The sequence below is a fragment of the Erythrolamprus reginae genome, chromosome 5 (assembly GCF_031021105.1).
Source record: "Erythrolamprus reginae isolate rEryReg1 chromosome 5, rEryReg1.hap1, whole genome shotgun sequence".
NCBI lineage: Eukaryota > Metazoa > Chordata > Lepidosauria > Squamata > Dipsadidae > Erythrolamprus > Erythrolamprus reginae.
The window spans coordinates 2,825,456-2,848,499 of NC_091954.1; the positions used below are offsets into that span (position 1 = coordinate 2,825,456).

The 23,044-nt window shown below is 46.0% G+C and overlaps 2 protein-coding genes across 8 annotated transcripts in view; one reads left to right on the plus strand and one right to left on the minus strand.

Annotated features, from left to right (window-relative positions):
* Positions 1–14,152, plus strand: part of PSD (pleckstrin and Sec7 domain containing) — a 59,219-nt gene extending 45,067 nt beyond the window's left edge. The window contains exons 12-16 of the mRNA XM_070751902.1: positions 340–410; positions 1,612–1,769; positions 8,279–8,423; positions 10,363–10,506; positions 12,186–14,152. Of these exons, the coding sequence (XP_070608003.1) occupies positions 340–410; positions 1,612–1,769; positions 8,279–8,423; positions 10,363–10,506; positions 12,186–12,383 (716 nt within the window). The 3' untranslated portion in view covers positions 12,384–14,152. The remainder of the gene's footprint in view (positions 1–339; positions 411–1,611; positions 1,770–8,278; positions 8,424–10,362; positions 10,507–12,185) is intronic.
* Positions 14,153–16,823: 2,671 nt separating this feature from the next.
* Positions 16,824–23,044, minus strand: part of NFKB2 (nuclear factor kappa B subunit 2) — a 45,105-nt gene continuing 38,884 nt past the window's right edge. For all 7 annotated transcript variants that reach the window (XM_070751974.1, XM_070751978.1, XM_070751976.1 and 4 more), the window contains 3 exons: positions 21,048–21,220; positions 19,175–19,286; positions 16,824–18,182 (listed from right to left, as the gene is read on the minus strand). In XM_070751974.1, the coding sequence (XP_070608075.1) occupies positions 18,046–18,182; positions 19,175–19,286; positions 21,048–21,220 (422 nt within the window). In that variant the 3' untranslated portion in view covers positions 16,824–18,045. The remainder of the gene's footprint in view (positions 18,183–19,174; positions 19,287–21,047; positions 21,221–23,044) is intronic.

Below are 23,044 nucleotides of genomic sequence, written 5' to 3' on the forward strand. Positions count from 1 at the left end.
CGACGGGACCTGGAGAAGGCCAACTCTGTGGGACCTTATCGGCCGCTGGGATTCGTGCGGTAGCAGGTGGTTACAAACCACTCTGTAACAAACCACACCCATGCCAGGGTATCCCTCCTTTTATAGGATACAGCCAATCAGGTTGCAGCACAATTAGCAAAACCATGATTACATGCTGGTTATGGCTTACACCCGCCTCTCCCATGGTTACAAACCATTTACTGTACTTGCATTGTGATATTACCTTCACAAATGAACTTATTTCTGACAAACACCCCCCCCCCCCAAATTCTGTGTTTTACATTGATTTTTTACCGACTTTCTCTTTTTGCTTGACAGCTCCTAGAGGAAAACGGGGATGGAAGACTTTCCATGGGATCCTAAAGGGAATGATCTTGTATCTGCAGAAGGTATTGCTTGATTGCTTGTCCTACCTCTGTGTCTTTCGCAAGTAGACACACACTTCCGCATCATAAGGAATGGAATCTCTGCTGTATGCCCAATTATGTCATGTGAAAAGGATATGGCCAACTTCCTTAAAATGTTCACGCATTGCAGTGTTTACAGTGACACCTCTACCTAAGAACGCCTCTACTTACGAACTTTTCTAGATAAGAACCGTGTGTTCAAGATTTTTTTCGCCTCTTCTCAAAAGCCATTTTCCACTTACAAACCTGAGCCTCTGAAACTGTAACCGGAAAAGGCAGGGAGAAGCCTCCGTGGGGCCTCTCTAGGAATCTCCCGGGAGGAAACAGGGCCGGAAAAGGCAGGGAGAAGCCTCCATGGGGCCTCTCTAGGAATCTCCTGGGAGGAAACAGGACCAGAAAAGGCAGGGAGAAGCCTCCATGGGGCCTCTCTAGGAATCTCCTGGGAGGAAACAGGGCCAGAAGAGGCAGGGAAAAGCCTCCGTGGGGCCTCTCTAGGAATCTCCTGGGAGGAAACAGGGCCGGAAAAGGCAGGGAGAAGCCTCCGTGGGGCCTCTCTAGGAATCTCCTGGGAGGAATAAGGGCCAGAAAAGGCAGGGAAAAGCCTCCATGGGGCCTCTCTAGGAATCTCCTGGGAGGAAACAGGACCAGAAAAGGCAGGGAGAAGCCTCCATGGGGCCTCTCTAGGAATCTCCTGGGAGGAATAAGGGCCAGAAAAGGCAGGGAGAAGCCTCCATGGGGCCTCTCTAGGAATCTCCTGGGAGGAAACAGGGCCAGAAGAGGCAGGGAAAAGCCTCCGTGGGGCCTCTCTAGGAATCTCCTGGGAGGAAACAGGGCCGGAAAAGGCAGGGGGAAGCCTCCGTGGGGCCTCTCTAGGAATCTCCTGGGAGGAAACAGAGAGGAATATAACTCCAAGTAAATTTACTCCAAGTAAATCAAAGTTCTGTGAAATCAAACTGTCCACTTAGGAAACAACACTGATTGACAGCCAGTTTCACCTGCTGTTGTGCACATTTCAACTTTGGACAGAACAAAGTATTCAGTGAGAATATTTCATCCATTCAGATCTAGGATGGGTTGTTCTTTGAGGGTTTCCTTTATTCTTTTGAGCAGTGTATACAGACAACAGAGCAACAACATGACCAACGGGGAAAGCAATGTAACAGACGTCTTCCCTGTATTTCAGGAGGAATATAAGCCTGGCCAAGGCCTGGCGGAGGAAGATCTGAAAAACGCCATCAGCATCCATCACTCACTGGCTACCCAGGCATCCGATTACAGCAAAAGACCCAACGTCTTCTACCTCAGGACAGCTGACTGGAGAGTCTTCCTCTTCCAAGCCCAGTAAGCAGGAGGCCCAAGGAATGTCGAGCAGACCAGTGTTTCCCAACCTTGGCCACTTGGAGATATCTGGACTTCAACTCCAGAATTCTGAGAGTTGAAGTCCAGATATCTTCAAGTGGCCAAGGTTGGGAAACACTGGATTAGACGCCTCTAGTGGTGGAGGGCGAATTGATTTGACAGCAGATCGATTTTATTTGCCAGAAGGAAAGTTCTAGAAGTAAAACTAGAAATTTTACCCACTATTATTATTATTATTATTATTATTACTTAGATTTGTATGCCGCCCCTCTCCGAAGACTCGGGGCGGCTCACAACATGTAAAAAACAAATCATAAGCAATCCGACAGATTTAAAATATTTAAATATTTAAAAAAACCCCATATGCTAACAGTCACACACACAGACATACCATGCATAAATTAAACGTGCCCGGGGGAGATGTTTCAGTTCCCCCATGCCTGCCGGCAAAGGTGGGTTTTAAGGAGTTTACGGAAGGCAGGAAGAGTAGGGGCAGTTCTAATCTCCGGGGGGAGTTGGTTCCAGAGGGCCGGGGCCGCCACAGAGAAGGCTCTTCCCCTGGGGCCCGCCAACCGACATTGTTTAGTTGACGGGACCCCGGAGAAGGCCCACTCTGTGGGACCTAATCGGTCGCTGGGATTCGTGCGGCAGGAGGCGGTCTCGGAGATATTCTGGTCCGATGCCATGAAGGGCTTTAAAGGTCATAACCAACACTTTGAATTGTGACCGGAAATTGATCGGCAACCAATGCAGACTGCGGAGTGATGGTGAAACATGGGCATACCTAGGTAGGCCCATGACTGCTCTCGCAGCTGCATTTTGCACGATCTGAAGTTTCCGAACACTTTTCAAAGGTAGCCCCATGTAGAGAGCATTACAGTAGTCGAATCTCGAGGTGATGAGGGCATGAGTGACTGTGAGCAATGAGTCCCGGTCCAGATAGGGCCGCAACTGGTGCACCAGGCGAACCTGGGCAAACGCCCCCCTCGCCACAGCTGAAAGATGTTGTTCTAATGTGAGCTGTGGATCGAGGAGGACGCCCAAGTTGCGGACCCTCTCTGAGGGGGTCAATAATTCCCCCCCCAGGGTGATGGACGGACAGATGGAATTGTCCTTGGGAGGCAGAACCCACAGCCACTCCGTCTTATCCGGGGTTGAGCTTGAGTCTGTTGACACCCATCCAGGCCCCAACAGCCTCCAGGCACCGGCACATCACTTCCACCGCTTCGTTGACTGGGCATGGGGTGGAGATGTAAAGCTGGGTATCATCCGCATATTGATGATACCTCACCCCATGTCCTTGGATGATCTCGCCCAGCGGTTTCATGTAGATGTTGAATAGCAGGGGGGAGAGGACCGACCCCTGAGGCACCCCACAAGGGAGAAACCTAGGAGTCGACCTCTGGCCCCCCACTAACACCGACTGCGACCGGCCAGAGAGGTAGGAGGAGAACCACTGAAGGACAGTGCCTCCCACTCCCAACCCCTCCAGCCGGTGCAGAAGGATACCATGGTCGATGGTATCGAAAGCCGCTGAGAGGTCAAGGAGCACCAGGACAGAGGATAAACCCCTGTCCCGGGCCCGCCAGAGATCATCCATCAACGCGACCAAAGCGGTTTCCGTGCTGTAACCGGCCCTGAAACCCGACTGTTGGGGACCTAGATAATCGGCTTCTTCCAAGGACCGCTGGAGCTGGAGTGCCACCACCTTCTCGACAACCTTCCCCATAAAGGGAAGGTTGGAGACTGGACGATAGTTGTTAAGTACGGCTGGGTCCAGAGAGGGCTTCTTGAGGAGGGGGCGCACAAGCGCTTCTTTATAGAGTGATGGAAAAACTCCCCTCCCCAAGGAAGCGTTGGTAATCTCCTGGGCCCAGCTCCGTGTCACCTCCCTGCTGGCCGAAACCAACCAGGAGGGACACGGATCCAGTAAACAGGTGGCGGAACTCACAGCTCCGATGGCCTTGTCCACTTCATCAGGTGTCACCAGATCAAACTCTTCCAGACAGGTGGACAAGTACGTGCCCCAGTCACCTCGACTGACTCGTTGTCAGTCGACTCTGTTACACAATTGGAGTCGAGATCGGCCCGGATCCGAGCGACTTTATCAGCGAAAAACGTGTTAAAATCCTCGGCACTACTCTGTAAGGGCTCCCCAACTCCCCCCTGGTTGAGAAGGGAGCGGGTCACCCTAAACAGAGCGGCCGGGCGGGATTCCGCTGATGCAATCAAGGCGGCATGGTACGCGCATCTTGCCGCCTTGAGCGCCACTTTGTAAGTCTTAATAAAAGCTCTTACAAGTGTTCGATCGGATTCAGACCTACTCTTCCTCCATCGCTTCTCTAGACGTCTCTTTTGGCGTTTCAACTCCCGGAGCTCCTCGTTGAACCATGGGGCTCTACGGGGTCTAGCGCCATGGAGAGGTCGCAAAGGCGCAATCCGGTCAAGAGCCCCCGCTGCAGCCCTGTTCCAGGCCTCCGCGAGAGACTCCGCCGAACTGTGGACGAGTGCCTCTGGAATAACCCCAAGCGCCGTCTGAAAGCCCTCTGGGTCCATCAGGCGCCTGGGGCGGAACATCTTCATTGGTTCCGCCTCCCTGCGGGGGAGGATTGGAGCCAGGAAGTCAAGCCGTAGTAGAAAATGGTCTGACCATGACAAAGGCAACACTTCTAAGCCCCTTAGTCTCAGACCATTACTCAATTGCTCGGAGAGGAATACCATGTCAGGTGCGTGCCCTCCCTCGTGAGTCGGACCCTGAACTACTTGAGTCAGGTCCACGGCTGTCATGGTGGCCATGAACTCCTGTGCCAACCCAGAGGTTTCGCCGAGTGACGGCAGATTGAAGTCCCCCAAGACAATAAGTCTGGGGAACTCTACCGCCAACCCGGCTACCTCCTCGAGTAGCACAGGCAGGGCTTTTGACACGCAGCTGGGAGGCAGGTACGTGAGAAATAAGCCCACCTGAACTCCTAAGTCCAACTTCATCAAGAGAGACTCGCAACCCGCTATTTCCGGAGCAATGAGTCTACGCAGGCAAAGGCTCTCCCTGGCTACAATAGCCACTCCTCCCCCCCTCCCCTGGGGTCGCGGTTGATGCCATATCTGAAACCCGGCTGGGCAAATTTCAGAGAGAGGAACACCTCCCTCCGGGCCCAGCCAGGTTTCAGTAATACATGCCAGGTCGGCCTCCTCATCCAGGATCAAATCCGGATGAGGAGAGCTTTATTAACCACCGACCTGGCATTCAACAGCAGCAACCTGAGCCCAGGGCCAGAGTTACACTCATCACCAGTACCCAAGATTGGGCTCACAGAGCCAGAACAGGGGACCGTTATTAAGCAACGGTCCCTCGTTCCCCTGGAACGGCTAACTCTGTGGCCCCCGCCATATCTGCCTCTCCCCAGCAACACAGGGATATTCCGACCCCCTGCACCCCAGAGATCGGTGCCCCTCCCTCTCCTGTCTCCCGGGCGTCAGGTGGGCCAGACATATCATTCACACTACTATCGATACACTCATCCATACCATATCCCCCCCCCCGCCCCCGCCCTCGCCCATCCAATCGTACCAGTCATTCGATTCGTAACCACAAGCAAATTTATCCCAATCATCCATTACTTAGAACCCTAATAACGTTAAAAATCAATTAAATTAATAATAGTATAAAATGACAGTTAATAACAATTTAAAAAACACTAAAAACTGTTAAAAATATAACTATATACAATATACACTAAAATTATAAGTTAATATAGATTAATATAAAATTAATTTCGTTGATGGTATAAACAGATCTTAAAAATATTCTTCAATCATCAGTAATCAGTCAGTCCAGGCATGATGTTCTTCTGGTCTTCACAGGTCTTAGGTCTTAGTCTAATTTAAAAAGCCTTGATCTTAAAAATTTTCTCTCTTTCTGGGTGTCTTTTTTAAAAACAGTCCACAAGGGGGCAGTGTTCTTCAATTCATCCACAGTCCACCGGGAGCATAGTCTTTCAGCAGTAGTATACATAGATCACAGAGATTAAGGTTAAAAGGGGAAGAGGGGGGGGGGAGGAAGTAAATAGAATAGTCCTCAGTTTTTTTAACTCCCCTTGGCCCCCAGTAGCTCTCACCCACTGGTGCCAACGGGAGGGGGCTAACTTAATTGCCCCTAGATGTCCTCGTTCGTCTGTTGGTGTTACGGCTAGCTTCCGACACTGGACTCCATTCTTCCCCGCTGTCTCTCTCTCTCTCTCTCTCCCGTATTGTCTCTGCCGCTCCCAATCATCACCATCTCGGCACCAGACCTCTCACCTCCGGAGTCGAGCTGGGGATCCATCTCAGTAGGGGACTCGGCTCCCTTTACTCCCCACAATTTCTCTCATCACCTCTCCGCCGGCGCCGCGAGCCTCCGACCTCTATCCGGTTCCCGCCGCCATTCTCCGCGCCGGCAAGATGTTCCTCTGGTGCCGCGCTCTGTCAGCTCTCCCTCGGCACCCTCGACACCCCCTCAGCAATGGCTCGGCGTTCCTTCGTCCTCTCCCCTCTCTCCAGCAAGGCTGCATCTCACCGAGGTTGTGCCCTCTGCGAGGCTCCGCCAAACACCAAACGCCGAACGCCGCCGCCATCTCCATACTTCACTGGCCACCTTTCCTTGCCGCGGTCTTTCTCGGCGGCCCCCCCAACAGGCGGGAAAGTTCCCAACCCTCAAGATCACAGAAGTAGGGGGACAAAGTGGCTAGTAGGCTCCGACCCATCTCCAACCGTCTTAAGCCCGGATTGACCCATTTTCCTGATGATTCCCGTCATTCAGGGGAGCAGCGGACCCACCATGCTCCTCACTGCTCACCCGGAACCGGAATTATTGATCTACATTATTAGAAGGCTCCATTATTATTATTATTATTATTATTATTATTATTATTATTATTATTATTTATTAGATTTGTATGCCTCCCCTCTCCGTAGACTCGGGGCGGCTCACAACACAATAAAACAGTTCATGACAAATCTAATAATTTACAATTTAAAATTTAAAATAGTTAAAAAAACCAATTTTTAAGCAGACATAGCTACAAACATACCATACATAAATTGTATAGGCCACGGGGGAAATATCTCAGTTCCCCATGCCTGAGGACAAAGGTGGGTTTTGAGGAGTTTACGAAAGGCAAGGAGGGTAGGGGCAGTTCTAATCTCTGGGGGGAGCTGGTTCCAGAGAGTCAGGGCCGCCACAGAGAAGGCTCTTCCCCTGGACCCGCCAACCGACATTGTTTAGTTGACGGGACCCGGAGAAGGCCCACTCTGTGGGACCTAATCGGTCACTGGGATTCGTGCAGGAATGGCAAACCTACGGCACGTGTACGTGCTGGCCAAGCCTCATGACGCCTGGGGGACGGCAAAAAATGGAGTAGCGGGCCAACCGGAAGTTTGTTTCTGAACTCCCTGTTGGGCCGTTTTTCACTCTCGTGAGGCTTTCCTGAACTCCGAGGACAGCAAGAATGGCTCAATTATTATGTAACAGAATGTTTCTATAAAGCAGTGTTTCCCAACCTTGGCAACGTTGAAGGTATCTGGACTTCAACTCCCAGAATTCCCCAGTCCAAATATCTTCAAGTGACCAAGGTTGGGAAACCCTGGTCTAGAGACTTCAGTGAGGCCTGAGCGCATATCTGGGGGTTGTGCCCCTGTGTTTGGGGAAGGGCATTGCATTACGGGTGTGCTCATACTATCGCTTGCACTCTACCCGAAAAAGGTTCACGGTCACTGATCTATTGGTCGCTTAGGCAAATCACAACAGTTCAAACTGCTGGTTATGACCTACAAAGCCCTACATAGCTTAGGACCAGACTATCTATGGCACCGTCTTCTGCCTCATGTATCCCCAGCAGCCGGTTAGGCCCCACAGAGTCGGCTTCTCCAGGTCCCGTCGGCCAGACAGTGTCATTTGGCAAGGGCCTATGGGAAGAGCCTTCTCTGTGGCGGCCCCTGCCCTCTGGAGGGAACTCCCTCGGGAGATATGTTCCACCCTCTCCCTCTTGGTCTTTCATAAAACTTTAAAAACCTACCTTTGCCGGCAGGCATGGGGGCCGTGAGGGATGAGACTGGGGGAATACCGATACGAGATATGATTGGATGAATGTGTGTGCGGGGGTGTCTTTGAAAATGTTTTAGTACATTTTCATATTTTGTAATTATTTGAGTTCTTATGTATTGTTATATTTAATGTTGTAGGCCGCCCTGAGTCGCCTCGAGAAGGGCGGGGTAGAAATGAAAGAAAAGGAAGGGAGGGAGGGAGGGAGGGAGGAAGGAAGGAAGGAAGGAAGGAGGGAGGGAAGGAAGGAAAGAAGGAAGGAAGGAAGGAAAGAAAGAAGGAAGGAAGGAAAGAAAGAAGGAAAGAAGGAAAGAAAGAAAGAAAGAAAGTTTTTTTTGGGGGGGGGGGTTGGCAAGCTATGTTTAGCCCACGATGTGATTTTAGAGACTGACATCTCTTTTCCACCCTGCTCCAGGAACACGGAGCAAATGCATTCCTGGATCACACGGATTAATGTGGTAGCAGCCATGTACTCCGCTCCCCCGTTTCCAGCTGCCATTGGATCCCAAAAGAAATTCACTCGCCCGTTACTGCCCAGTTCTTCCACAAGGCTATCACAGGTAAGGGGGTCCTCTTCATTCTTCATTGTTTCGTGATTCTGGTATTATTCTGGAAGAACTGGAGAGCCCCTCCCTTAGGAAACCAGGTTGCAACACCTTGGCCTCTTCAGCCTTGAAAGACGGCGTTGAAGGGGGGACTTGATCGAAGGGTATAAAATCCTGCATGGGATAGAAATGGTGGATAGAGAGAAATTATTTTCTTTATTGCACAATACTAGGACAAGGGGCCCCTCCCTAAAGCTCATAGGTAAGAAAGTGAGGACAAATCAAGGGAAATATTTCTTCACCCAGAGGGTCCTTGGTTGATGGAATTCCCTTCCAGAAGAGGTTGTGACAGCTGTCAGCCTGGATAGTTTCAAGGCAGGATTAGACAGATTCATGGATGCCAAGTGTATCATAGGTGGTTATTGAAACAGATGTCCAAGTGCCGCCTCTATGTTGGTGGAGGCAGGCAGGGTTCCCTTGGGTCCCATTTGTTAGGGGTCAGGGGAAATGGAGGGTCTTGCCTTCTCTTTCTGCTCAAGATCCCCATGGACAATTGGTGGGCCAGTGTGGGACACAGAATGCTGGACTCGATGGGCTTTGGCCCGGTTCAGCAGGGCTCTTCTTAGGTTCTTATGTATTCTCTGTCTTACTCCTTCCTTCCTTCCTTCCTTCCTTCCTTCCTTCCTTCCTTCCTTCTCGCTCTCTCTCCCTCTGTCCCTTCTTCCCTCCCTCTCTCTGTCTTTCTCCTTCCTTCCTTCCTTCTCTCTCTCCCTCCCTTCTTCCCTCCCTCTCTCTGTCTTTCTCCTTCCTTCCTTCTCTCTCTCTCCCTCCCTTCTTCCCTCCCTCTCTCTGTCTTTCTCCTTCCTTCCTTCCTTCCTTCCTTCTCTCTCTCTCCCTCCCTACCTCCCCCTCTCCCTCTTTGAGTTGAGGCAGGCAGGGTTCCCTTGGGTCCCATTTGTTGGGGGTCAAGGGAAAGGGAGGGTTTACCTTCTCTTTCTGCTCAAGAGCCCCATGGACAATTGGGGGGCCACTGTAGGACACAGAATGCTGGACTCGATGGGCTTTGGCCCGATTCAGCAGGGCTCTTCTTAGGTTCTTATGAGAAAAATTGGGGTTATAATAAGTTCTAACCAGAGGTGGGCTGCTAAGGTGGAACGGTGACGTGTGTTTGTCCCTGTGGCTCTGAGTGGTAGTGGAATCCAACGCAATTATGCTACTGCCACCTGTGCAGGTAGCAAAATCGCACATGGAACTGCAGGTACACCCATGTTCTGGCTTGGGTTTTTTGCTTTTGTGCGCACCAGCATCCGAGAGCAACGTTTAAAAATCAGGCTAGGGCTTATTTTCGGGACATGTCTTATTTTCAGGCAAACGCAGTAGGAGGTCCTACAATTAAAGCAGACTATCAATCCTAGGTCTAGAAAGCTTAGAACTACGTTGCCTAAAACATGATCTAAGTATTGCCCACAAGATCATATGCTGCAACGTTCTACCTGTCAATGACTACTTCAGCTTCAATCGCAACAACACAAGAGCACGCAACAGATTCAAACTTAATATTAACTTGACTGTAAAAAATATGACTTCAGCAACCGAGTTGTTGAAGCGTGGAACTCATTACCTGACTCAGTAGTGTCAACCCCCAACATTTTCCCCTTAGATTATCCACGATTGACCTCTCCAGGTTCCTTAGAGGTCAGTAAGGGGCGTGCATAAGTGCACCAGTGTGCCTTCCGTCCCCTGTCCAATTGTCTCTCCTTTATCTCCTTTATCTTTTCTTCCTTTCAAATATGTTCACCTACACTTTTATATCTTTTCTTCTATTCTTTTCTTTATATTATTACGTATCTATTCTCTTCAATGTGTATTATGTATTGGACAAAATAAATAAATAAAATAAATAAATAAATAAAATAAGAGACCGAGCGACTTTCCCCCTCCCATTCTTCCATAGGAAGAGCAACTGAAGGGTCATGAAATGAAATTTAAAGCCATGGCAGCGGAACTCCTGGAGCATCGTTCCTCCCTTCCCGAGAAGAAGGTGAAAGGCAAGGAGTATGAGGAACTGAAGCAGAAAGAAGAATACCTGATATTTGAAGTAAGTAGAAACTTGGCTGCATAGCCAGAGGTATAACAAGCAGGAAGAGGGAGATTATGATCCCGCTATATAGAATGCTGTTGAGACCACATTTGGAATAATACTGTGTTCAGTTCTGGAGACCTCACCTACAAAAAGATATTGACAAAATTGAAGGGGTCCAAAGACGGGCTACAAGAATGGTGGAAGGTCTTAAGCATAAAACGTATCAGGAAAGACTTCATGAACTCCATCTGTATTGTCTGGAGGACAGAAGGAAAAGGGGAGACATGATTGAAACATTTAAATGGTTTAAAGGGTTAAATAAGGTTCAGGAATGAAGTGTTTTTAATAGGAAAGTGAACACAAGAACAAGGGGACCCAATCTGAAGTTAGTTGGGGGGAAGATCAAAAGCAACACAAGAAAATATTATTTGACTGAAAGAGTAGTAGATCCTTGGAACAAACTTCCAGCAGACGTGGTTGGTAAATCCACAGTCACTGAATTGAAACATGCCTGGGATAAACATAGATCCATCCTAAGATAAAATACAGGAAATAGTTTAAGGGCAGACTAGATGGACCAGGATGTCTTTTTCTGCCGTCAGTCTTCTATGTTTCTATAAACACAATGTCAGATTATCTATCTATCTATCTATCTATCTATCTATCTATCTATCTATCTATCTATCTATCTATCTATCTATCTATCTATCTATCTATCTATCTAACTATCTATCCTCTATCTATCTATCTTCTATCTATCTATCTATCTATCTATCTATCTATCTATCTATCTATCTATCTTCTGTCTGTCTGTCTGTCTGTCTGTCTGTCTTCTATCTATCTATCTATCTATCTATCAATCTATCTATCTTCTATCTATCTATCTGTCTTCTATCTATCTGTCTTCTATCTATCTTTCTATCTATCTATCTATCTAATCTATCTATCTATCTATCTATCTTCTATCTATCTTCTATCTATCTATCTATCTATCTATCTATCTATCTATCTATCTATCTATCTATCTATCTTTCTATCTATCTATCTATCTATCTTCTATCTATCTTCTATCTATCTTCTATCTATCTATCTATCTTTCTATCTATCTATCTATCTATCTATCTTCTATCTATCTTCTATCTATCTTCTATCTATCATCTATCTATCTATCTATCTATCTATCTTTCTATCTATCTTTCTATCTATCTATCTATCTATCTATCTTCTATCTATCTATCTATCTATCTATCTATCTATCTTCTATCTTTCTATCTATCTTTCTATCTATCTATCTTTCTATCTATCTTTCTATCTATCTATCTTCTATCTATCTATCTTTCTATCTTCTATCTATCTATCTATCTATCTATCTTTCTATCTATCTATCTTCTATCTATCTTCTATCTATCTATCTATCTATCTATCTTTCTATCTATCTATCTATCTTTCTATCTATCTCTTTCTATCTATCTATCTATCTATCTATCTATCTATCTATCTATCTATCTATCTATCTATCTATCTATCTATCTATCTATCTATTAGATTTGTATGCCGCCCCTCTCCGTAGATGTGTTACCCCTAATAATTCAGATTGTTTATGTGTTACCCCTTTGCATTTTCTTTAGTCCATAGCTGCTATTACCACGTCAGCCAAGCCGGGCACCCAACCTGTTGTTTCTTGCTTTCCGCAGAAATTGCGCTATGGCATTTATGCTACGCTCATGCGCACCAAGTTGAAGACCGGCTCTGAGGATCTGGGTACTTTGGAAGCCGCCCTGTTCGCTACAACGGGGAGCTCAGAAGACACCTTCAAGGATTCCCACTCCAGCCTTCCCTTGAACCAGGAGCCAGCTGGCACCAGTTCCAAGACAAAATGCAACAATCAGTAAGCTACCAGCAAACCACAAAGATGTTAGAGGATCGCGCTCGGCAAAAGAACATGGCATTCCTGTCCTTGAAATTTGCAAATTGTCATTGTTCGTGGTCAGGAGGGAAGGGAAGACATTACAAATGGGCCTAATTCTGTACCAACTTCACCAGTGGAAAGAGATGACTACAGTCCTACATTATACGGCACTCCCAGTATAATCCGACTATGGCTTATGGGTGCAAGTACTAAACTTCACGGCTAAGTAGCAGATTCTGCATTCTTCGCTGCACCAACTTTTTTCTATCTCTTGCAAAACCAAGAATTAGGAAAGTGGGGAGGAGAAAAAAGGAGACTCCCTTCCTTTTCTTACAATTTTTGTGATATATTTTACAGTTTTTAGTACTGGATAATGCTGAATCACAAAGGTAATTTCCGCATGCAGAAAAGAGGCTTTTACGTTCAGTAATACTTAGGGCGTATTGGGGGGCAGAGGTTCATCGTCTCCTCTGCAGATCCAACACAGGAGCAACTTCTTCCCAGAAGCCCAGTTCTTCTTTCACCACCACCAGCAGCTCTCTCGGAATGGCTCCGTTACTTTCTCATCAGCGCAAGTTGGATCGCGACTTATCCCGATAGCTGTTCGCCTCTCAACAAAACTGGGCAGAGTTTGCCTATGCTTCGAAAGGGAACTATCATTAACAGCTAAAACCAGGGCTAGCGGCTGCCTCCCATTCTCCTGTTCCACAGCAGAAAACCATAGTGGCCCTGCTGGTCTTAGGCCTGATTAGATCCTGCAAGTAATTTATGAATAGAAGAAAACCTATTGATTATGTAGTATAGATAACCCGGTCCCTTAATTTATAACTTCAAAAGGCTCCAAGCTTGGTGACAGTGTTATTTATGTATGCAAGTGAAAGATAAAAGGACCAAGCTCATCACCGGGGCAGATGAAATCCTGGAGAGGTGGTAAAATTACGTATACAGTAGTACCTCTAGATACGAGTTTAATTCGTTCCAGAAGGGAGCTTGTATGTCGAACAACTCGTATCTGGAACAAATGGCTTTAGCCTTTGTTTTTCCCCGCCGAGATAACCAGAAGCAAGGATTCTTGCGCCACCTAGTGGACGCTCGGCTCGTATCCCGAATTTGAGCTCGGGTCTCGAAAAGAAATTTCTCTCCCCTCGTGGCTCGTATCTTGGAATACTCGCATGTGGAGCAGCTCGTATCTAGAGGTACTACTGTATTTGTTGCAGGGTGACACCCGAGAGACAAACAACCACTTCCAGGGATCCGATACTGGATCTCAAAATACATCCCGGTTTCTTCGGTTCTACGCGGACTATTAAAAAAAGAAAAAAAGCCAACCCATTGTAGTTTCTTCTTCAGCTACTGGAGGAAATCATCTGAAACATCTACAGTTCTCCTTCATACTCTTTCTGTATTACAGAAACAGGATAAAGAATGTGTTGTTTTGAATGCCATAAATCAGGACCCACGACTTCAGATGCCTGATTCAAACACCGATAACTGACCACCTCAATATGAAATGAGTGGAAAGCACCATATATTTTGTCCTCAGAAATCTTTAGGACGTTGCTGGGTTATGTAGATGCACAAAAGCACTTGTTCTAAAATGGCCATTAAGAAGAACCACCTTAATAACCCCCCAAAAAAACTCGGGTGGTTCCTAGGAAAATAATTCCCATTCCTTGACAAGGTACCAGCAATGTAACCCAGGAATTACATGTTTTACACTGAATAAAAAAAGGTCTGATTGTTTACTTGTAACTCTGATCAGTTCTGCATTCACACACATAGCTTTGTCATTTGCACAAAAGTGTCGTTTGGAGCCTTGCATTGCAAAGGATTTAATGGTGGTATTGAGGGCAGCTGTTATTTCCTACAAATATTACTGTATATCATACTCGCCTCTACCAAATGACAGTGGCGCCTCTACTTATGAACTTAATTCGTTCCGTGACCAGGTTCTTAAGTAGAAAAGTTTGTAAGAAGAAGCAATTTTTCCCATAGGAATCAAGGTAAAAGCAAATAATGCGTGTGATTGGGGAAACCACAGGGAGGGTGGAGGCCCTGTTTCCTCCCAGGAGATTCCTAGAGAGGCCCCACGGAGGCTTCTCCCCACCTTTTCCGTCCGTTTCCTCCCAGGAGATTCCTAGAGAGAACCCACAGAGGCTTCTCCCTGCCTTTTCTGGCCCTGTTTCCTCCCAGGAGATTCCTAGAGAGAACCCATGGAGGCTTCTCCCTGCCTTTTCCAGCCCTATTCCCTCCCAGGAGATTCTGAGAGGCCCAACGGAGGCTTCTCCACGCCTTTTCCGGCCCTGTTTCCTCCCAGGAGACTCCCAGAGAGGTCCCATGGAGGCTTCTCCCTGCCTTTTCCGGCCCTGTTCCCTCCCAGGAGATTCCCAGAGAGGCCCCATGGAGGCGTCTTCCTGCCTTTTCCGTTTACATTGTCAGAGGCTAGGGTTTGTAAGTGGGAAATGGTTCTTGAGAAGAGGCAAAAAAAATCTTGAACACCCGGTTCTTATCTAGAAAAGTTCGTAAGTAGAGGCCTTCTTAGGTAGAGGTACCACTGTATAGCCAATATCATTAAGAGCTATCTTCAGTGTAAAGAAGAGGCAAGAAGTCCTGGAAGTAATGTTTTGACACCCATCTACATCCACAGATTATGTGGGTTCTGAAAGGAAGTTCTGCATTCAGTTTTGGTCACCACAATGCAAAAAGGATGTTGAGACCCTAGAAAGAGTGCAGAGAAGAGCCACAAAGATGATCAGGGCACTGGAGGCTAAAACATACGAAGAACGGTTGCAGGAACTGGGCATGGCTAGTTTAATGGAAAGAAGGACCAGGGGAGACAGGATAGCAGCCTTCCAGAATCTCAGGGGTTGCCACAAAGAAGGAGTCAACCTATTCTCCAAAGCACTTGAGGGTAGAAGAAGCAGCAATGGGTGGTAACTAAACGAGGAGAGAAGCATCTTAGAACTAAGGAGAAATTTCCTGACAGTAAGAACAGTCAATCAGTGGAACAGCTTGCCTCCAGAAGTTATAAATGCCCCAACACTGGAAGTTTTTAAGCAGATGTTGGATAGCCATCTGTCTGAAGTAGTGTAGGGTTTCCTGCCTAAGCAGGGGGTTGGACTAGAAGACCTCCAAGGTCCCTTCCAGCTCTGTTGTTATTATGATCAAGTGAAGGAAGGAAGGAAGGAAAGAAGAGAAAGAAAAAGAATTACCTGGATGAATTTATGCTGTTTTGAAGACAAAAGGTGGTCACCCTTTGATTTGGATTTCTCTTGTTATTTATTTTCCATTTTGTTAATTGTTAAAAAAAATAACCTATTAACGCTTCTATTTCAAAAAGGTTTCTTAATTTACAGCATTTTTGCACAACTGCCTAATGCTTTTTGCACAGTATTGTGTGTGTATACACGCCAACACTTTTCTATTTTATGTTAATGAATTGTGGTTTCTGCTCTGTAACCAAATAAGGATTTGATTGCGAGATGGGAAGTAAAAAAAATAGAAGAAAATGAAGAAGGAAGATGCTTCTTTTTAAAAGGTTTATAATGACTTTAAAAGGAATTAAGGTAAAGGTAGCAAATTGCTAGCAGAAAACAGCCCACTGAAGCAATATACAGTGATCCTTCGATTTTTGTGAGTTCAAACTTCGCGTAATGGCTATACCACGGTTTTTCCCACCCGATGACGTCATACGTCATCACCAAGAGTCACTTCTTTCTCTTTCCTGTCATTCTCAGCTTCAATCATTTTCTCATTTCTCTTTTTTTCTCCCCTTTTTTCTATCATTTCTCTCTCTCTACCTTCCACTCTCCCCCCTCTTGCTCTCTCTCTCTCACTTTCTCCCTCTCTCCTTTCTATCTCGCTCTGTCTGTTGCTCTCTTTGTGAGAATGCCTGCCCTGCCTCTCCTGCAGCCCCCTCGCTGACAGCTGGGACGAAAGCGCTCTCAGCTAAGGGACTGCGAGAGGGGCGGGCATTCTCAAAGCGCTCAGAGCGGCGAGCAGCCGAATGAGGAGGACGAGAAGCCGTAGCCGCCAGCGCTGCTGCAGTAGGACCCGTGCCCCAAGAAAGCCGGTGAGAGGGGCAGATCGGGTGGGCGGGAATAGCGGCGAGGGGGCCGGAGGCGCTGGGGGGGCGGCCGACATTCAAAACAATCTTTGCCGGCCTCCGCACTTTCGTTGCTCGCCGCCCCCAACTTCAAGCCCGGCTCCTTGCGCGGCCTTGGAAAACGGTGCGCAGGGGTAGTTTTGGGCTGTCCATAGCCAAAAATGGTGTTTTTACTTCCGCATCTCTACTTCGCAGAAATTCGGCTTTCATGGGCAGTCTGGGAACGCAACCCCTGCAAAAATCGAGGGATCACTGTACTGAAAAAAGGATTTTCAACCTTAGAACCAGGCTGGCGAAGGGTGAAAAAATACATTAAGCGAGAGAGGTAGAAAATTTTAATTCGGCACAGAAAATATCCGATTCTGCATGCAAAGTAATGTACATACATCTTACTTTAATCTGACTTTACATGTTAATTAGCCAAAGAGAATGTTATTAATATAAGAACCTGGCATCCACCTTCACTATTCTAAAATTTTATGTTCATTTCAGCCACATTTTAAAGGCGCACAGATATGAGGTTTTGCAGCTCTACATTATAAAGTCAATTCATCATCAACTTTTGTCTAAAGAAACTTTCTGAACGTTAAACAATTCCCTTTGGCAGAGTGTAATAATTGCTGCAGCATCTTGCTCTCTCATATACATTTTCCTTTTCCAGATCAAAACACGGCTAAAGTAAACCTCCAGCAACAAGAAAAAAGGTTTTAAACAATTTTGCATTTTTTCCCCTCCAGGCCATGAAATTTATAATTGTTTTGAACAAAGGAGATCCATATGCCGGAAGAGATTTAATATTTAAAAATAGTTATTTCAAACTGAGCTTCAATAAGCAAGGATAGTGAGTTTATTGGGAGAATTGGCATCGTTGAAATGCTATAAAAACAAGTTTATTTTATGTAATTCCATTTATATAGCTGCCCCTCTTGGCACACAACTCAGGGAAGCCTAAACCATCAATAAATAGTAAATTGAGTTTATTTTTATTGGATTTATAAGCCGCCCCTCTCCGAGGACTCGGGGCGGCTTACAACACATAGAAGAGACAGTAGAACAGAGTTAACCCCTCATCCAACCCATTCTGCAGTAGAAGGCTTCTTTGGAGTAAGGAATGTGAAAGGAAGCAGTAATATGGGTCCAGAAAAACTGGGCAGCGTGTATCGAAACTGCCGATAAAAAGAATGGCGTATCCCAATAGTTATTAAAATTGTAGAAACGAATTTATAATATCCCAATCTGCGTGGATCACTGAAATCTTATTTTTTCCCCCACCTCCAAACTCCAGCAGCGTTCATTGCCAAACAAACCCTCATGCTAAGATATGAAGGGGAACCATAGTTAACACGTTGTAGAATGTGAGCAGTCCTGGATTCAAAGCTTGATATTTGGACCACACAAGAACATTTCCCCACATTTGTGGGGCTTTGGCTGATAAAGGCAGCTGGCGGTCCATGAAAAAATGGACCCGGCCCTGACGGTACAGCAATTCTCACTGAGGGCAGCATCCTGGAGTCCTGAGAGGCACCACGAGCATCTAGTGTCAGTGAACTTGTTCCTGCTGGTTGTGAGGGCAGGAAGAAGGTGATTCCAGCAAGGGGGCCGGTTGTAGCTTCCCAGATAAAGTTGTAGCTTCTGCCTCCACCGACTGGCTGCCGTAAGCGCTGTCTTCCTTCAACTCTGAAGTAGAGAGAAAAGGTTATCGCGATCTTTTACTATTCACAGTTCACCTCGCAGCTTTACTGTGTACAGCGGTGCCTCTACTTACGAGCTTAATTCGTTCCGTGACCGGGGTCTTAAGTAGAAAAGTTTGTAAGGAGAAGCAATTTTTCCCATAGGAATCAATGTCAAAGCAAATCATGCGTGCGATTGGGGAAACCACAGAGAGAGGGTGGAGGCCCTGTTTCCTCCCAGGAGATTCCTAGAGAGGCCCCCCGGAGGCTTCTCTCCGCCTCTTCCGGTCCTGTTTCCTCCCAGGAGATTCCTAGAGAGGCCCCACAGAGGCTTCTCCCTGCCTTTTCCGCTTACAGTTTCCTCCCAGGAGATTCCTAGAGAGGCCCCACAGAGGCTTCTCCCTGCCTTTTCCGCTTACAGTTTCCTCCAAGGAGATTCCTAGAGAGGCCCCACGGAGGCTTCTCCCCGCCTCTTCCGGTCCTGTTTCCTCCCAGGAGATTCCTAGAGAGGCCCCACAGAGGCTTCTCCCTGCCTTTTCCGCTTACAGTTTCCTCCCAGGAGATTCCTAGAGAGGCCCCACGGAGGCTTCTCCCCGCCTCTTCCGGTCCTGTTTCCTCCCAGGAGATTCCTAGAGAGGCCCCCACAGAGGCTTCTCCCTGCCTTTTCCGCTTACAGTTTCCTCCCAGGAGATTCCTAGAGAGGCCCCACGGAGGCTTCTCCCCGCCTCTTCCGGTCCTGTTTCCTCCCAGGAGATTCCTAGAGAGGCCCCACAGAGGCTTCTCCCTGCCTTTTCCACTTACAGTTTCCTCCCAGGAGATTCCTAGAGAGGCCCCAGGGAGGCTTCTCCCTGCCTTTTCCGGTTACAGTTTCGGAGGCTCGGGTTTGTAAGTGGAAATTGAGAAGAGGCAAAAAAATCTTGAACACCCGGTTCTTATCTCGAACAGTCCGTAAGTAGAGGCGTTTGTAGGTAGAGGTGCCACTGTACTCTGTATCGTTACCTGTGCTTTGCAGCTTGTCGAAAGTCTCTAATCTCTGTAGTAAACTCACACCTTCCGTCAGCCCCATGGAGCCCAGGGCTTCCAACAGACCTTCCAGGCTGCCGCCAGCAATCTGAGAGGAAACATCAGAAATTAAAGGGAAACTCAAGAATGGGGCTCAGTGGGGTTCAGAGTGAACCCCGACACCGAAATCACTTATTTTATGATAAAATCAAACATTTTATTTGAAAACAAGCACACATAATGAAACACAGAGAGAGTTATCTTTAGAGCTAACTGTAATCTAAGGTTCAGGAGAGAAGTGTTTTTATTTTTATTATTTTGTGTGCTTCTGGTTTTTATTTTGCTTTTATTTTATTTTTTTTAAAGTAATTTTTATTAATTTGTTTTTTAAAAAGCATTATCAAGAAAACGTATGTACCTTGACATATTTGCAATATTTGCAATACACACACAAAAAAATAGAAAAACATACATACACTTCTAAACCAACAAAAAACACCTGGACAATTACAAAATTACAAATAACATAGAAATATCATCAATTTCCTCTTGAGAGAAGGAGGGTTACAGTCTTGTTGCATATCAAATTATTTTCTGGTGAAATCATTGGCATTCACTGTTGTTCTTTTTGGTTATCAATGTCTTCTCTATTATTATTATTATTATTATTATTATTATTATTATTATTATTATTACTGTTTTTAATAGGAAAGTGAACACAAAAATAAGGGGGCACAATCTGAGGTTAGTTGGGAGAAAGATCAAAAGCAACGTGAGAAAATATTATTTGACTGAAAGAGTAGTAGACGCTCGGAACAAACTTCCAGCAGACGTGGTTGATAAATCCACAGTCGCTGAATTTAAACATGCCTGGGATCAACCTAGATCCATCCTAAGATAAAATACAGGAAATAGTATAAGGGCAGACTAGATGGACCGTGAGGTCTTTTTCTGCAGTCAATCTTCTATGTTTCTATGTATGTCTTGGGAAAGGCACCAAAAATCTTCATTCCTTGGATAAAGTCCATTTATTACTTATTTATTTATTTATTTATTTATTTAATTTATTTATTCGATTTTTATGCCGCCCTGCTCCTTAGACTCAGGGCGGCTTACAACATCTTAGCAATAGCTCTTTTTAAAAACAGAGCCAGCCTACTGCCCCCCACAATCCGGGTCCTCATTTGACCCACCTCGGAAGGATGGAAGGCTGAGTCAACCTGGAGCCGGTGATGAGATTTGAACCGCTGACCTACAGATCTACAGTCAGCTTCAGTGGCCTGCAGTGCAGCACTCACCGAATATTTCCAAGCATAGCATCCAACAGAGAATGTCTTTTATTGTAGCAGAAATCATGATTTTTAAGCCTTGTTCAATCACATCCCCCCCAGCCTCGCGTCTCTTCCACTGAATGACGTTGAATCTCCACACCCCATTTCCCACAATCCTTTGCCCTTATACTGCCTGGAAGTGACATCACACCTCAAAGAGGCTAAGGCTGTAAGCTAATGCCTTTTATTATGTATCTCCTCTCGCCTTTTCAATAATCTATAGTGAGGATCAATCCACTGGTTTTCCACTCTCATGTCTTCATCATCCTCTGACTAGGACCACTCCCCCATTGTCACATCAGCCCCCTCTAGTGGTTCCTCGGGCTCACTTCACTTTCTCCCTCACTCTCGCTCTCTGCTTCCTCTGGCAACCCCCCTGGCCCAGGATACCCAGAGGGGCCTGCCTCATCCTTCTTAGAATCTGACATGACCTAAGGTGGACAAGGAGGACTCACAACGACGACTACCACAAATGTGCAAGGGGAACCTCTACAAGAATGGGATGGTGGTGGGAAACATGTGAGAGAAAGAGGACTGACCTCATAGCTTAGTAGGAGTCTTCTGCTGGGGGAAACTGTGTCTTTGTACATCTCCACCAAACTGCAAAGACCCAATTTCTTGGCCAGCTCTGTCCAATTTGACCCTTGGCAGCCGTGGTTTAAGAGCGTCTCTAACCTCTGAAGAACGTCGTTATTCAAAAGCAGGACATTCCCTGACACAAAGAGAGATGGAGAACGAGAGTTATTTATTTGCAAAATAATAATAACAACAACAACAACAACATATTATAATACATAATAATAGGTCCCACAGAGTGGGCCTTCTCCGGGTCCCATCAACTAAACAATGTCAGTTGGCGGGCCCCAGGGGAAGAGCCTTCTCTGTGGCGGCCCCGACTCTCTGGAACCAACTCCCCCCAGAGATTAGAACTGCCCCTACTCTCCTTGCCTTTCGTAAGCTCCTTAAAACCCACCTTTGTCGTCAGGCATGGTGGAACTGAGACATCTCCCCCGGGCCTATACAATTAATGCATGGTATGTTTGTATGTATGTTTGCTTAGTAAATGGGGTTTTTAAAATATTTTAAACTATAATTTAGATTTGTCATGAATTGTTTTATTTTGTTGTGAGCCGCCCCGAGTCTGCGGAGAGGGGCGGCATACAAATCTAAATAATAAATAATAAATAAATAAATAATAATAACAACAACAACAATATATTATAATACATAATAATAATTATTAATATATTATAATATATTATTAATAATAATAATAATATTTTTTAAAAAATAATAACAACAACACAGTGCCCTCTCCATAATCAGAAGCAAATAGGTACAGTGTTCCCTTGATTTTCGTGGGTTCGAACTTCGCGAAAAGTCTATACCACGGTTTTCCAAAAATATTAATTAAAAAATACTTCGCGGGTTTTTTCCCTATACCACGGTTTTTCCTGCCCGATGATGTCATGTGTCATCGCCAAACTTTCGTCTGCCTTTAATAAATATTTTTTGTAAATAAACTTTAATAAATAAACATGGTGAGTAATAATCTAAATGGTTGCTAAGGGAATGGAAAATTGCAGTTTAGGGGTTTAAAGTGTGAAGGGAAGGCTTGGGATACTGTTCATAGCCAAAAATAGTGTTTTTACTTCCGCATCTCTACTTTGCAGAAATTTGACTTTCGTGGGCGGTCTCGGAACGCATCCCCCGCGGAAATTGAGGGAACACTGTATACCCAAAATGACTCGTCATATATCAAGTATAGGTCTCCTGCGTGAGCATGGGGTTGGATTAAATGACCTCCAAGCTCTCTTCCAACTGTGTTACTGTTATTGAATAAAGTCAGGCAAGTTGACTAGTTTGTATTTTATTTATTTGTTTTGTCAAGTATGTATTGGCGGTACACAAAGATTATATACATGATACTAATAAGAGAGAAACATTAGGATAGAGGACGGCAGGCACGCTGGTGCATTTATGCACGCCCCTTACTGACCTCTTAGGAATCAGGACAGGTCAACAGTGGAGAGTCTAAAGGGGAAAGTTTTGGGGGTTAGGTGATGATGCTACAGAGTCAGGTAGTGAGTTCCATGCATCAACTACTCGGTTACTAAAGTCGTATTTCCTGCAGTTAAGTTTGGAGTGGTTTACTTTGAGTTTGTATCTGTTGTGTGCTCGTGTGTTGTTGTGGTTGAAACTGAAGTAGTCGTTGACAGGAAGGATGGTGTAGCAGATGATTTTATGGGCTATGCTTAGGTCGTGTTTAAGGTGACGTAGTTCTGCGCTTTCTAAACCTAGGATTGTGAGTCTAGTTGCGTAGGGTATTCTGTTGCGAGTGGAGTAGTGGAGGGCTCTTCTAGTAAAGTATCTCTGGACATTTTCTAGGCTATGTCCGAAATGCGGTGTGGGTTCCAGACAGATGAGCTGTATTCAAGAATTGGTCTGGCAAAAGTTTTGTATGCTCTGGTTACTAGTGTGAGATTACCTACGTAGGATTAGGTGAACAACTCTTGAAGCCTTTTTGGTGATGTTG